The 14,008-nt window shown below is 48.4% G+C and overlaps 1 protein-coding gene across 1 annotated transcript; it reads right to left on the minus strand.

Moving 5' to 3' along the window:
* Nucleotides 1–1,848: 1,848 nt before the first annotated feature.
* LOC130303984 (uncharacterized) lies at nucleotides 1,849–6,541 on the minus strand. The gene is made up of 2 exons (XM_056551873.1): nucleotides 5,816–6,541; nucleotides 1,849–2,336 (listed from the first exon to the last, which is right to left on the minus strand). Exons 1-2 carry the CDS (start codon nucleotides 6,417–6,419, stop codon nucleotides 1,849–1,851), a joined length of 1,092 nt encoding a protein of 363 aa, XP_056407848.1. The 5' UTR covers nucleotides 6,420–6,541.
* Nucleotides 6,542–14,008: the final 7,467 nt, after the last annotated feature.

Genomic DNA, 14,008 nt, shown 5'->3' on the forward strand with positions numbered 1-14,008 from the left:
GTACAGCAATCATACATTCATTATACATACACTGTACAGCAATCATACCTCCATTATACATACACTGTACAGCAATCATACATTCATTATACATACACTGTACAGCAATCATACATCCATTATACATACACTGTACAGCAAGCATACTTCCATTATACATACACTGTACAGCAATCATACATTCAGTATACATACACTGTACAGCAATCATACATTCATTATACATACACTGTACAGCAATCATACATTCATTATACATACACTGTACAGCAATCATACATTCAGTATACATACACTGTACAGCAATCATACATTCATTATACATACACTGTACAGCAATCATACATCCATTATACATACACTGTACAGCAATCATACATTCATTATACATACACTGTACAGCAATCATACATCCATTATACATACACTGTACAGCAAGCATACCTCCATTATACATACACTGTACAGCAATCATACATTCATTATACATACACTGTACAGCAATCATACATCCATTATACATACACTGTACAGCAAGCATACATTCATTATACATACACTGTGACTGTACAGCAATCATATATCCATTATACATACACTTGACTGGATGGGATTTTAGATACATCCCTTCCTCTCTAACCCACTCTTAACCACGTAACAACCCCTTCTCCCAATAGAAAAGACACTGACACCTGCTGTGGGAAAATTGGGCCGTGTGGCCCATTTATTTAACAAACCAATAAATAACATTTGAATATTTACATATAAACATAACCAAACTGGAGGGCACTCCCCTCCCCCAACCGGATTTGTGCAACACGCTTCTTACCCCTGGCCGCAAGCCCCTGGCCGCGAGCCCCTGGCCCAGGGGCACCCCGGTAACCTTCCGCACAATCCCTTGAACTCCTGAGGCCCAGAACCACCACCAGGAGGCCCAATTGAACCATCTCAAACATTTATCTTTCAAACTACTAACTCCCCCGGGACCCTTTCACATGCCTCCCCCTTATCAGAATCCCACCCACCAAGCGTTTAAAAAAAGGGCGGGCGGGCGGGATCTTCTTCTCGCTTCTACACGCCGACTGGTGAGTACCCTCCCCCCCTGGGGCACCCCCCTATATACACTCCTCCCCCTCCCCTCCAGATGACCTCTCTTTCACCCCACTCTCGAGCCACCTGCTACTGTCCCTTAAAGGAGCAGCAGCCATTTAACCCTTTAACCCCCATTCTCTTGAAATATACCTCTAACCCCATTAACCCTTACTAACATCTGTGAGGGCCACTAAAACCCCCGTCAAGACGCCACTACGCCAGGGGTTCCCCCGCTCCGTTTGCTCCCATGACTGGATGGGATTTTAGATACATCCCTTCCTCTCTAACCCACTCTTAACCACGTAACAACCCCTTCTCCCAATAGAAAAGACACTGACACCTGCTGTGGGAAAATTGGGCCATGTGGCCCATTTATTTAACAAACCAATAAATAACATTTGAATATTTACATATAAACATAACCAAACTGGAGGGCACTCCCCTCCCCCAACCGGATTTGTGCAACACGCTTCTTACCCCTGGCCGCGAGCCCCTGGACCAGAGGCACCCCGGTAACCTTCCGCACAATCCCTCGAACTCCTGAGGCCCAGAACCACCACCAGGAGGCCCAATTGAACCATCTCAAACATTTATCTTTCAAACTACTAACTCCCCCGGGACCCTTTCACATGCCACAGATGAAAGACAGTGACACCTCACTGACCTTCATCCCGCCACACACGCAACGCCAGCTCAATACCCCCTTGCAAGGCCAACGCCCACAAATCCATTCCAATGTCATTTAAATGAATACCATCAGGATCCAAGAATTCCCAACTCCAGATCAGTGTGCCTCACCACTATCCCCCCATTCCTACGAACAAAACGACCCACCTCTTTGTTGAGCTTGACCCGAGCCTTATTCAAGCGATCCACCGACCTGGCGTGCCGCCACACCCGCCGAGCCACCATGTCAGACCAAACGAACAACAAACCTGGAAAGGTAGATTTTAGCCTCAGAATGTCAAGCTTAATGTCTCTAATTAACTCCCGTGACGATCGAAGGCCCAAATCATTGCCCCCAGCATGCACCACCAAGATGTCCGGGTGGCGGTCCAAAGAAGCGTTGAACTGTACCTCAGGGAGCACCCCGCACCACAGCATGCCACCAATTCCAATCCACCGCAACACCGCCAGGTCCCTCGAAAAACCCAGCTGCCTCCCGTCCCGTCTCACCGCAGCCCGGATCGCCCCCCTCCGAACATAGGAGTGACCAAAAATCCACACCAAGCACGGATCACGACCTGAAAAACACAAACAAGAAAACATAGCAAGCAAAATAACCCACGTAACATAATCATAACAGATGGGGACGAACATACAGACGAAAACGAGCAGACTCCCATCGCCCAATCCGCCGAATCACTTCCTCACCCATCCCCCACCGGGCCGCCTCAGTGGCGGCCCCTATTCTAAATGAATGAGAACTGTAATCCCCAGGATCTAGCCCCCGTGCCTTCAAACATCTACGGAAAACAGACACAAATTGAAAGCGCGAGAGAGATGACCCATCCCTATGCACTAAAAAAGATCCCATACCATCCGGCCTCACTGACAGAAACGCCCGCACGCATCGCACCGGGCACACCAAGGACCCTGGCAAATCACCTAGAACCACCCAACAACCCCGACCTCTCAGATCAGTTTTGGACCTGCGTAAAAAACAACTCACCCCCTCCGCCTGCAAAATCACATCCCCATACAACAAACCCCCAACCACCGATCTACTCTGAGCCACCAGTTCCGAAATTCGAAAGGCCCCAAAAAAGGCCAACACAAACGCCACCCGAAACAACAGCACCTCGTAAGCATCCGTGCATTCACACTCCACCCGTTCCACCAGGAAACCCAACAAATCAAAAGAAACCGGGCGACGCCTATCCGGCTGCGTACCCCCCCTACGGTATCCCATAAGGGCGCGACGCACTAAAAAATGCTTAGTGGCATCCCCCAGGCCCCGCACCAAAAACCAAAACGCCAGAGCTGACATACGGCGTGACACACCCGAAACAGACACCCCCGACTCAAACTGCATCCCCACAAAATACAGCACCACAGTCACCCAGTCCTCAGTACCAGCACACACACCCACCCTCTCCAGTAACACCTCCCATTCACCCCAAACCTTCGAATACGCAGACCAAGTGCGAGCACTCAGTGACCTCTGAATCAACTGCGCCGCCGCTCCCAAACCACGCTCCACAGCCAATCGGGGCAAGGGATCCCGCACCGCTCCGCCTCCGGTGCCAGCACGCGAAACCTGTCCCACTGTGAACGAGAAAGAGAATCAGCGACAGAGTTGACAACACCTGGAACATGTACAGCAACAAACTGCGCATTCAACAACAATCCCCGCAGAACCAAATGACGAAGCAAGCGCAAAACCGGCGGAGAACTAGAAGTCTGATTATTAATCGCATGGACCACCCCCATATTGTCACAACGAAAACGGACCCTCCTATCCCTCAGCCGATCCCCCCAAATTTCCGTTGCCACCACAATAGGAAACAGCTCCAACACAACTAGATTAGCCACCAAACCCGCCGCACGCCAAGAATCCGGCCACCCCGCCGCACTCCACTCCCCCTGAAAAAATGCCCCATAACCTACCGAACCCGCTGCATCGGTAAACAATTCCAACTCAGCATCATCAACCACCTCCGCCATCCACATGGACCTGCCGTTGTAAACCGACAAAAAGGAATCCCACACTTCCAAGTCTGTACGCACCTCCCCAGACAACCTAACATAGTGATGCGGAACCATCACCCCCGCCGTGGCCAAGGACAAACGTCTACAAAAAACCCTACCCATAGGTAAAATCCTACAGGCAAAATTCAATTTCCCCAACAACGACTGGACCTCCTTCAAAGGTGCCCTCTTACAACGCCGACACTGCTGCACACACTGCCTCAAATCCGCCAACTTATCCTCCGGCAAGCGACACTCCATACGATCCGAATCAATCACTATACCCAAAAACTTCACCACCGTGGACGGTCCCTCCGTCTTATCAGGAGCTAACGGGACCCCAAAACGCTGCGCTACCGCCTCCATAGTATGCAACAACACCGAACAAATCCGAGAGCCCCTGGGCCCCAAAAAAAGAAAGTCGTCAAGGTAATGCAGCACAGAGGACCAGCCGGCCTCCTGGCACACCACCCATTCCAAAAAACAACTAAAAGCCTCAAAATACGCACATGAAATCGAACAGCCCATTGGTAAACAACAATCAACATAATACTGACCCTCCCAACAAATTCCTAATAAATGAAAACTACCCGGATGGACCGGCAACAAACGGAACGCCGATTCCACATCCGTCTTGGCCAATAATGCCCCTTGTCCAAACTTCCGAACCCACCGCACCGCTGCATCAAAAGAGGTATATGTCACCGCACACACACCCTCCTCAATCCCATCATTAACCGAAGCCCCAGCCGGGTAAGACAAATGATGTATCAATCTGAACTTGCCCGGCTCCTTTTTAGGAACCAGGCCTACCGGTGAAACCACCAAATCCGCCAATTGCGGGTCCGGAAAAGGACCCGCCATCCTGCCCAACGCCACCTCACTTTGCAGCTTAGCCGTGACCACCTGAGGATGACCATAAGCCGAAACCAAATTGCGCCCCCCAACCCCCTGCGCAACTGCCGAACTGGGAATCACAAAACCCAAACTAAAACCCTCCTCCAACAAAACCGCCGCCGACCTATTTGGGTACTGTCTTAAAAACGGCCGCATCACGTTCACCCTCACTGGAGTCGCCCCGGGACGCTGAAGCCTCAGCTCCCTTTCCTTTCCCACGCTTAAAACATCGGGAGAAACTGTGAGCCCCCCCCACACCCCGAACATTCATGCTTAAATTTACAATCTGAGAGGAAGCGGCAATGCCCTTCATTATACTGCCAACAGCAGCCCCGACGCGAACCGGCCGACTGTCCGGCCGCTGAGAAACCGCCGGCCGCCCCCTGAAAGGGCTGAGACCCCCCACGAGGAGCGGCCATAAGTCGCATCCATAAACTTATGTCCTTATGATCCCACCTCAAGGAAGCCCGGACCGCCTTGCGCTGACGAAAATGCTCGTCATAACGCAGCCACGCCACTCCCCCATACACCCGGTATGCCTCACCAATAGAATCAAAATAACAAAAAAGCGCCGAACAATGTTCTGGTGCCTTCTCCCCAATAACACTCGCCAGGATAGAAAAGGCCTGCATCCAATTAGTAAACGTGCGAGGTATCAGCCGATACCGCCGTTTCTCCTCCTCCTCCTTCTTACTCTCCTCCGGCTTCTTCCTATCTAAATTAAATTTTTCCAACGGAAGCAAGGAGAAGATCTCTACATATTCGTCCTTCCAGATCTTCTCCTTCACTTCCGGTTTCAAGTGAGCCCCCAGGGGCCCCTCAAAACAGACATACACTTCCCCTTTCGCGGAGTCCGCCATACGGACATCCTCCGCCGCTGCCTTAGCGACCGCTGCAGCTCCCGCAGCACCTCCACCCACGGCCGATGCCACCACCGACCCGCCCCCCGCCGGCGCCTCAACCTGTACTCCCGCCGCCGGAGCAACCCACACAGGAACTGGGGAAGCCCCCACAGCCGTACCCCCAGGACGCCCAGACAAAACACTCATTAACTGTGAAAGCAAAACCCGCAACCCCCCATCCCCCGTCACATTCAAAGGAACAGGCCCCAACCCCAAATCCCCAGAGGACTCACCAGGCTGACCCGAAGCCGATGCCCCAGCAGCCGCAGGCCTGGGCGTCCGCTCCCTGGAACCGCCGGCCGCACTCCTGTCATCCAGCGCTGTTGAAGGTCCCGCCAAATCCGCTCCAGGCTCCCGCCGACGAATGACCGCCTCACCGGCCGCCCTCCTTTCCGGATTCGCCAGCTCCTCTTCAGCATCTGCAGCACAATCAGAAAGGGAAGAATCAGAAGGAGAATATTCCCCAACTGCAGTTCCAGACCTGCCATGCCGACTCCTACCACCAGGTGGCGCCCTCTCACTGTAGCACTCTGGATCCTGCCGACCTCCAGCCAGCCCATCTTCCCTCACAGGCAGAGAGACGCTGACAGAAGATCTCCGAGCTCTGGCCTCCCCTGCACTCCCGGAGCTCTGCTGCTGTGCTGTACGCTGCTGGGCTGCACTCAGAGAAGGTGAGCCAGCCGTGTCCCTGCTGCCTCCGGGCCTCCTCTCCTCTGCAGACCTGGCCCCAGAACGCTGCCTAGAGCCCGACCCTGCACTGGACAGGGCCGGCCCTGCCTCCCCTCCTCCACTCTGCCGGGCCTCACGTCGGGCAGATGAAGAGACCGCAGCCGCCATCACAGGGGGACCGGCAGCTCCGGCCGTCCCCCGTTCACTCCTGGTGCCCTTCCTCAACGATCTCCGGCCTGACACCCCCACCTCAGGGACGGCCGCACCACCACCCGGGCCGCACAGTGGGGAAGGAGCGGAGGGACCAGCAGCTGCCCCCCCTCCTGCATCCTCTGCCCTACGCCCTGACACTGTCCCCCGGGAAGCGGCACTGGAAGTGCCCCCACACACTGTACCTGCCATCTCCCGGGAAGACCGCACAGGGCTCAGGCACCGCCGCCTGCTACGGGGAGTGGGCTCAGGACTCAGACGCTCTGGAGCCCTTGGATCTACGGGACCCGCGCCGCAAGCCAGGGAGGGGGCCAGCCTGCACCCCACTCCCGATCCCCAGGACCCCCCGCAACTGTTCCTGCACCCAAGCATTCCCATGAGACGCTGCAGCAGCCCGGAGGTGGGTGAAAAGATCATCCAGGGACGACATGGCACCTTCTTCTCGCTTCTACACGCCGACTGGTGAGTACCCTCCCCCCCTGGGGCACCCCCCTATATACACTCCTCCCCCTCCCCTCCAGATGACCTCTCTTTCACCCCGATCTCGAGCCACCTGCTACTGTCCCTTAAAGGAGCAGCAGCCATTTAACCCTTTAACCCCCATTCTCTTGAAATATACCTCTAACCCCATTAACCCTTACTAACATCTGTGAGGGCCACTAAAACCCCCGTCAAGACGCCACTACGCCAGGGGTTCCCCCGCTCCGTTTGCTCCCAGTACAGCAATCATACCTCCATTATACATACACTGTACAGCAATCATATATTCATTATACATACACTGTACAGCAATCATACCTCCATTATACATACACTGTACAGCAATCATACCTCCATTATACATACACTGTACAGAAATCATACATTCATTATACATACACTGTACAGCAATCATACCTACATAATACATACACTGTACAGCAATCATACATCCATTATACATACACTGTACAGCAATCATACATCCATTATACATACACTGTACAGCAATCATACATTCATTATACATACACTGAACAGCAATCATACATCCATTATAAATACACTGTACAGCAACCATACCTCCATTATACATACACTGTACAGCAATCATACATTCAGTATACATACACTGTACAGCAATCATACATCCATTATACATACATTGTACAGCAAGCATACCTCCATTATACATACACTGTATAGCAATCATACCTCCATTATACATACACTGTACAGAAATCATACATCCATTATACATACACTGTACAGCAAGCATACCTCCATTATACATACACTGTACAGCAAGCATACCTCCATTATACATACACTGTACAGCAATCATACCTCCATTATACATACACTGTACAGAAATCATACATCCATTATACATACACTGTACAGCAAGCATACCTCCATTATACATACACTGTACAGCAAGCATACCTCCATTATACATACACTGTACAGCAATCATACATCCATTATACATACACTGTACAGCAAGCATACCTCCATTATACATACACTGTACAGCAATCATACATCCATTATACATACACTGTACAGCAATCATATATTCATTATACATACACTGTACAGCAATCATACCTCCATTATACATACACTGTACAGCAATCATACATTCATTATACATACACTGTACAGCAATCATACATCCATTATACATACACTGTACAGCAATCATACATCCATTATACATACACTGTACAGCAATCATACATCCATTATACATACACTGTACAGCAAGCATACCTCCATTATACATACACTGTAAAGCAATCATACATTCATTATACATACACTGTACAGCAATCATACATCCATTATACATACACTGTACAGCAATCATACATCCATTATACATACACTGTACAGCAAGCATACCTCCATTATACATACACTGTACAGCAATCATACATTCATTATACATGCACTGTACAGCAATCATACATCCATTATACATACACTGTACAGCAATCATACATTCATTATACATACACTGTACAGCAATCATACATCCATTATACATACACTGTACAGCAATCATACCTCCATTATACATACACTGTACAGCAATCATACATTCATTATACATACACTGTACAGCAATCATACCTCCATTATACATACACTGTACAGCAATCATACCTCCTTTATTCATACACTGTACAGCAATCATACATTCATTATACATACACTGTACAGCAATCATACCTCCATTATACATACACTGTACAGCAATCATACATCCATTGTACATACACTGTACAGCAATCATACATCCATTATACATACACTGTACAGCAAGCATACCTCCATTATACATACACTGTACAGCAATCATACATCCATTATACATACACTGTACAGCAAGCATACCTCCATTATACATACACTGTACAGCAAGCATACATTCATTATACATACACTGTACAGCAATCATACATCCATTATACATACACTGTACAGCAATCATACATCCATTATACATACACTGTACAGCAATCATACATCCATTATACATACACTGTACAGCAAGCATACCTCCATTATACATACACTGTACAGCAATCATACATTCATTATACATACACTGTACAGCAATAATACATCCATTATACATACACTGTACAGCAATCATACATTCATTATACATACACTGTACAGCAATCATACATCCATTATACATACACTGTACAGCAATCATACATCCATTATACATACACTGTACAGCAATCATACATCCATTATACATACACTGTACAGCAATCATACATCCATTATACATACACTGTACAACAATCATACCTCCATTATACATACACTGTACAGCAAGCATACCTCCATTATACATACACTGTACAGCAATCATACATCCATTATACATACACTGTACAGCAATCATACATCCATTATACATACACTGTACAGCAATCATACATCCATTATACATACACTGTACAGCAATCATACATCCATTATACATACACTGTACAGCAAGCATACATTCATTATACATACACAGTGACTGTACAGCAATCATACATCCATTATACATACACTGTACAGCAATCATACATTCATTATACATACACTGTACAGCAATCATACATCCATTATACATACACTGTGTCTGTACAGCAATCATACATCCATTATACATACACTGTACAGCAATCATACATTCATTATACATACACTGTACAGCAATCATACATCCATTATACATACACTGTACAGCAATCATACATCCATTATACATACACTGTGACTGTACAGCAATCATACATCCATTATACATACACTGTACAGCAATCATACATCCATTATACATACACTGACTGTACAGCAATCATACATCCATTATACATACACTGTGACTGTATAGCAATCAAACATCCATTATACATACACTGTACAGCAAGCGTACCTCCATTATACATACACTGTGACTGTACAGCAATCATACATCCATTATACATACACTGTACAGCAAGCATACCTCCATTATACATACCCTGTGACTGTACAGCAATCATACATCCATTATACATACACTGTACAGCAATCATACATCCATTATACATACACTGTACAGCAAGCATACCTCCATTATACATACACTGTACAGCAATCATACCTCCATTATACATACACTGTACAGCAATCATACCTCCATTATACATACACTGTACAGCAATCATACCTCCATTATACATACACTGTACAGCAAGCATACCTCCATTATACATACACTGTACAGCAAGCATACCTCCATTATACATACACTGTGACTGTACAGCAATCATACATCCATTATACATACACTGTACAGCAAGCATACCTCCATTATACATAAACTGTACAGCAATCATACATCCATTATACATACACTGTGACTGTACAGCAATCATACATCCATTATACATACACTGTGACTGAACAGCAAGCATACCTCCATTATACATACACTGACTGTACAGCAATCATACATCCATTATACATACACTATACAGCAAGCATACCTCCATTATACATACACTGTACAGCAAGCATACCTCCATTATACATACACTGTACAGCAAGCATACCTCCATTATACATACACTGTACAGCAATCATACCTCCATTATACATACACTGTGACTGTACAGCAAGCATACCTCCAATCCATTAATAATGGATTGGATGTATGATTGTTGTACAGTCACAGACACAGTGTATGTATAATGGATGTATGATTGCTGTACAGTGTATGTATAATGGACAGGGCTATCTTTAATTTTGATTGGACCCTGGGCAAGCAATTTTTTTTTGGGGCCCCCCGCTCCCCCACCCCCATCCCACACACACTCGGGATCAGTACAGGATCAGTAATGTAATGTATGTACACAGTGACCTCACCAGCAGAATAGTGAGTACAGCTCTGGTGCATAATACAGGATATAACTCAGGATCAATACAGGATAAGTAATGTAATGTATGTACACAGTGACCTCACCAGCAGAATAGTGAGTACAGCTCTGGAGAGAAGGTGTGTTCTGCTGAGCTCCAGAGTTTCCCAGAGAAGCAGTGATTTTCTTCCACCCCTCCCCAGGTGTGTGGCAGACACCTGGGTAGGTTTTCCTGCTATGGAGCCCCGGGAAGCTGGGGCTTCATCTTGCACCCCCCCCCCCGTTCTCGGCTGGCGGGGTGTGCAAAGGAAAATGCAACAGCCAGTAGTCAGGATGGGGTGAGGAGATCCACCAGGGTCCACAGCCATGTGGGGCCCCCTCCCCCGACCTCAGCTGGGAGCTGCAAAGCTTCCAGCAGAAGCTCATCCAGGCAGCAGAGTGGAAAGTCTGCATCTGTTTCCTCAGAACCCCAGCAATGGGGGGTAAAGGGGCCCAGAGAATCCCTGGCCAGCTTTGGGTCCAAAATCCAGGCCAAGATGGCTCAGTATGAACAGCTCGGAAAACAACTAAGAGGCCTCAGAGAGGAGCTGAAGTTTGCAAGACTGTTGAGACCCAATTAGCTCCGAGCAGGCTATAACTACCCCTCCCCCTTACTACAATAATTAATTAAATAATAACTGACACAACAACAATTCAACTTTTCCGTGGGTGGGGATCGGCCACAGCTTTATTTATAAAATTACTTATATAAATAACAATTTAACTGTAACAAAGACACCGATTGGCTTCTTGCCAACCCGAGAGGTGCTGCCACACTGTCCTGTGTGGAGGTCTACCCCGGGTTGACCCCGCTTTCACCGTCTTCTTACCGCCAAGCTGTGACTTACAATAAACAGAGATACAAAAAGGGAGGGAGGGAGGGCAAAACTCCGGGTCCTGGGCAGATTGAGGGGGGAAGGGAGGCACCACAGCTATAAATACCCTGGGGAGGGCCCCTGAAAGCCCGGGAAACTATTAAACCCCTGATTGGTGCACTCCTTCCCCCCCACCCATGGGACATACCACTATAGTTAGCAACAGGTTTTTACAGGCGGGGGAGGGGGCTAAAAAACATTGCCTGTATATTTCTTAACCCCTTAACTGCTCACCAGTCAGGGGGCAAGCTAGTTATGCACAGCTTGCCCCTCCAGACTGTTGAGACCCAATTAGCTCCGAGCAGGCTATAACTACCCCTCCCCCTTACTACAATAATTAATTAAATAATAACTGACACAACAACAATTCAACTTTTCCGTGGGTGGGGATCGGCCAAAGCTTTATTTATAAAATTACTTATATAAATAACAATTTAACTGTAACAAAGACACCGATTGGCTTCTTGCCAACCCGAGAGGTGCTGCCACACTGTCCTGTGTGGAGGTCTACCCCGGGTTGACCCCGCTTTCACCGTCTTCTTACCGCCACGGAGGAGACCAGTTAGCCCTACACTGGGCTCCGACCCCCACCCAAGAGATACTGGATAGCCAACACCTGGGGCCAACTCAGCCCCCCGAACACACCCAACACATTTCCTCTCCAGGAAAGTCGCCCAACACATTTCCTCTCCAGGAAATTCGCCCAACACATAACCTCTCCAGGAAATCCGAGGTACCTGCCGCCAGGTCCTATGTTTTTGCATTTTATTTTATTTTTTTTATTTTTTTTGTATTCACTAACTCTTGTGTGAACTCATTTCTCAGACTCGCCCATACACCGAAGAGTGCCGCAGCACTCGCACCACCTTGCGGAAAGCCGCTCGCAAAACAAAAACACTTGTGGAAAACATCAAACTGGGCGAAAATAGCAACGCAACATGCAGATCGCCCGCGCCCCACGCGCTGCGCTACCCTCTCCGGAAACTGAGCCCTCTCCGCCGACACCGACACAAAAAGAGAGCGAATCCCAAACTCACAACACCCCCTCCTACAAAGAGAAGCCAAAACCCAAAACAGACAATCGAGGGCGGGGAGCATAAAAGAAAAAGGGGGGGGGGAGGCCCCCACCGCAGTCCAGTCAACAATAGGACGACAACCGGAAAAAACAGTCATTCGTGGACCCTCATGCAGCACAAGCTGTGTGTCCCAGATCGCCTAAGCAATCTCGGACCGACGGACCTGAAAACGCACAAAATAGGCACCCAAAAAACACATCAGACACCCAAGTGTCATGGAAGGAGACGAGGAGAAAGAAAGTGCCCCATCCACCTAGCCCCGAAAAAAGCCAGAGCAAAACCTCGGATCAGAAAAAACGACGCAAAAGCGACAACCAAAAATCCGACCCACAGCCGCCACCAAGCGACCCAAAAACTGATAGGAAAAAACGGTCGCCGACAGCAAGGCCACCCGCTCACGGGCCCAGCCCCTAGGTATACACCAACATCCCACCAACCGCAAAGCAGAAAAGAAAAATCACCCCCCGCCATGCGGCAACCTCACCCCACTGGATCGCAGCACAGTGGGAAAGCACCCTTTTTTTTTTTTGCACTGAGTAGTAGGTGATTCACACGAACAGGTGAAGATACCCAGCGTCACATACTAAAAATGTTAATTGGATACATGCAGAATACAGCCCAAATCTCGAACCTCCTTGGATAGGAGACACAGCAGTTAACTTATTTTATCACAGCCTATCAAAACGAAATAGGAAGTCAAACAGCAGAACCTTGTAGGTACAAAAAACAAAACCCCTATCCACAGACACATTTGGAACCTTCGGGACCCTCCTTGACTGTAGACATCCCGGCCTCCACACCAACCCCAACTACTCGCAAGCGCCTCACCGTGAGTGCGACCAAGTCGCAGGAGCCACTAAAGCGGACCAAGAAATACACCAATCTCCACGATGACCCACAGGCCGAAAATTTAACCACAACTGTATCACTCAGTCCTACCCCGGGACCCGAACCCGAGGTGGTCTCCCATTCCACAGCCACATGAGCAAACCTTCCGACTCCACCCGAGGGAGCAACCTCCGGAACCACTGCCAGAGAACGGGACAAAGCGTCAACACCCAATACCGACCCCAGGGAGTACAGCCGCAAAATAAACCTTATCTCCAAACAGCGAAGCACTAGGTGCAACAAGCCGAGCGCAGGAAGAAAGCCGAAAGAAA

The sequence above is a fragment of the Hyla sarda genome, unplaced genomic scaffold (assembly GCF_029499605.1).
Source record: "Hyla sarda isolate aHylSar1 unplaced genomic scaffold, aHylSar1.hap1 scaffold_1252, whole genome shotgun sequence".
Classification (NCBI taxonomy): Eukaryota; Metazoa; Chordata; class Amphibia; order Anura; family Hylidae; genus Hyla; species Hyla sarda.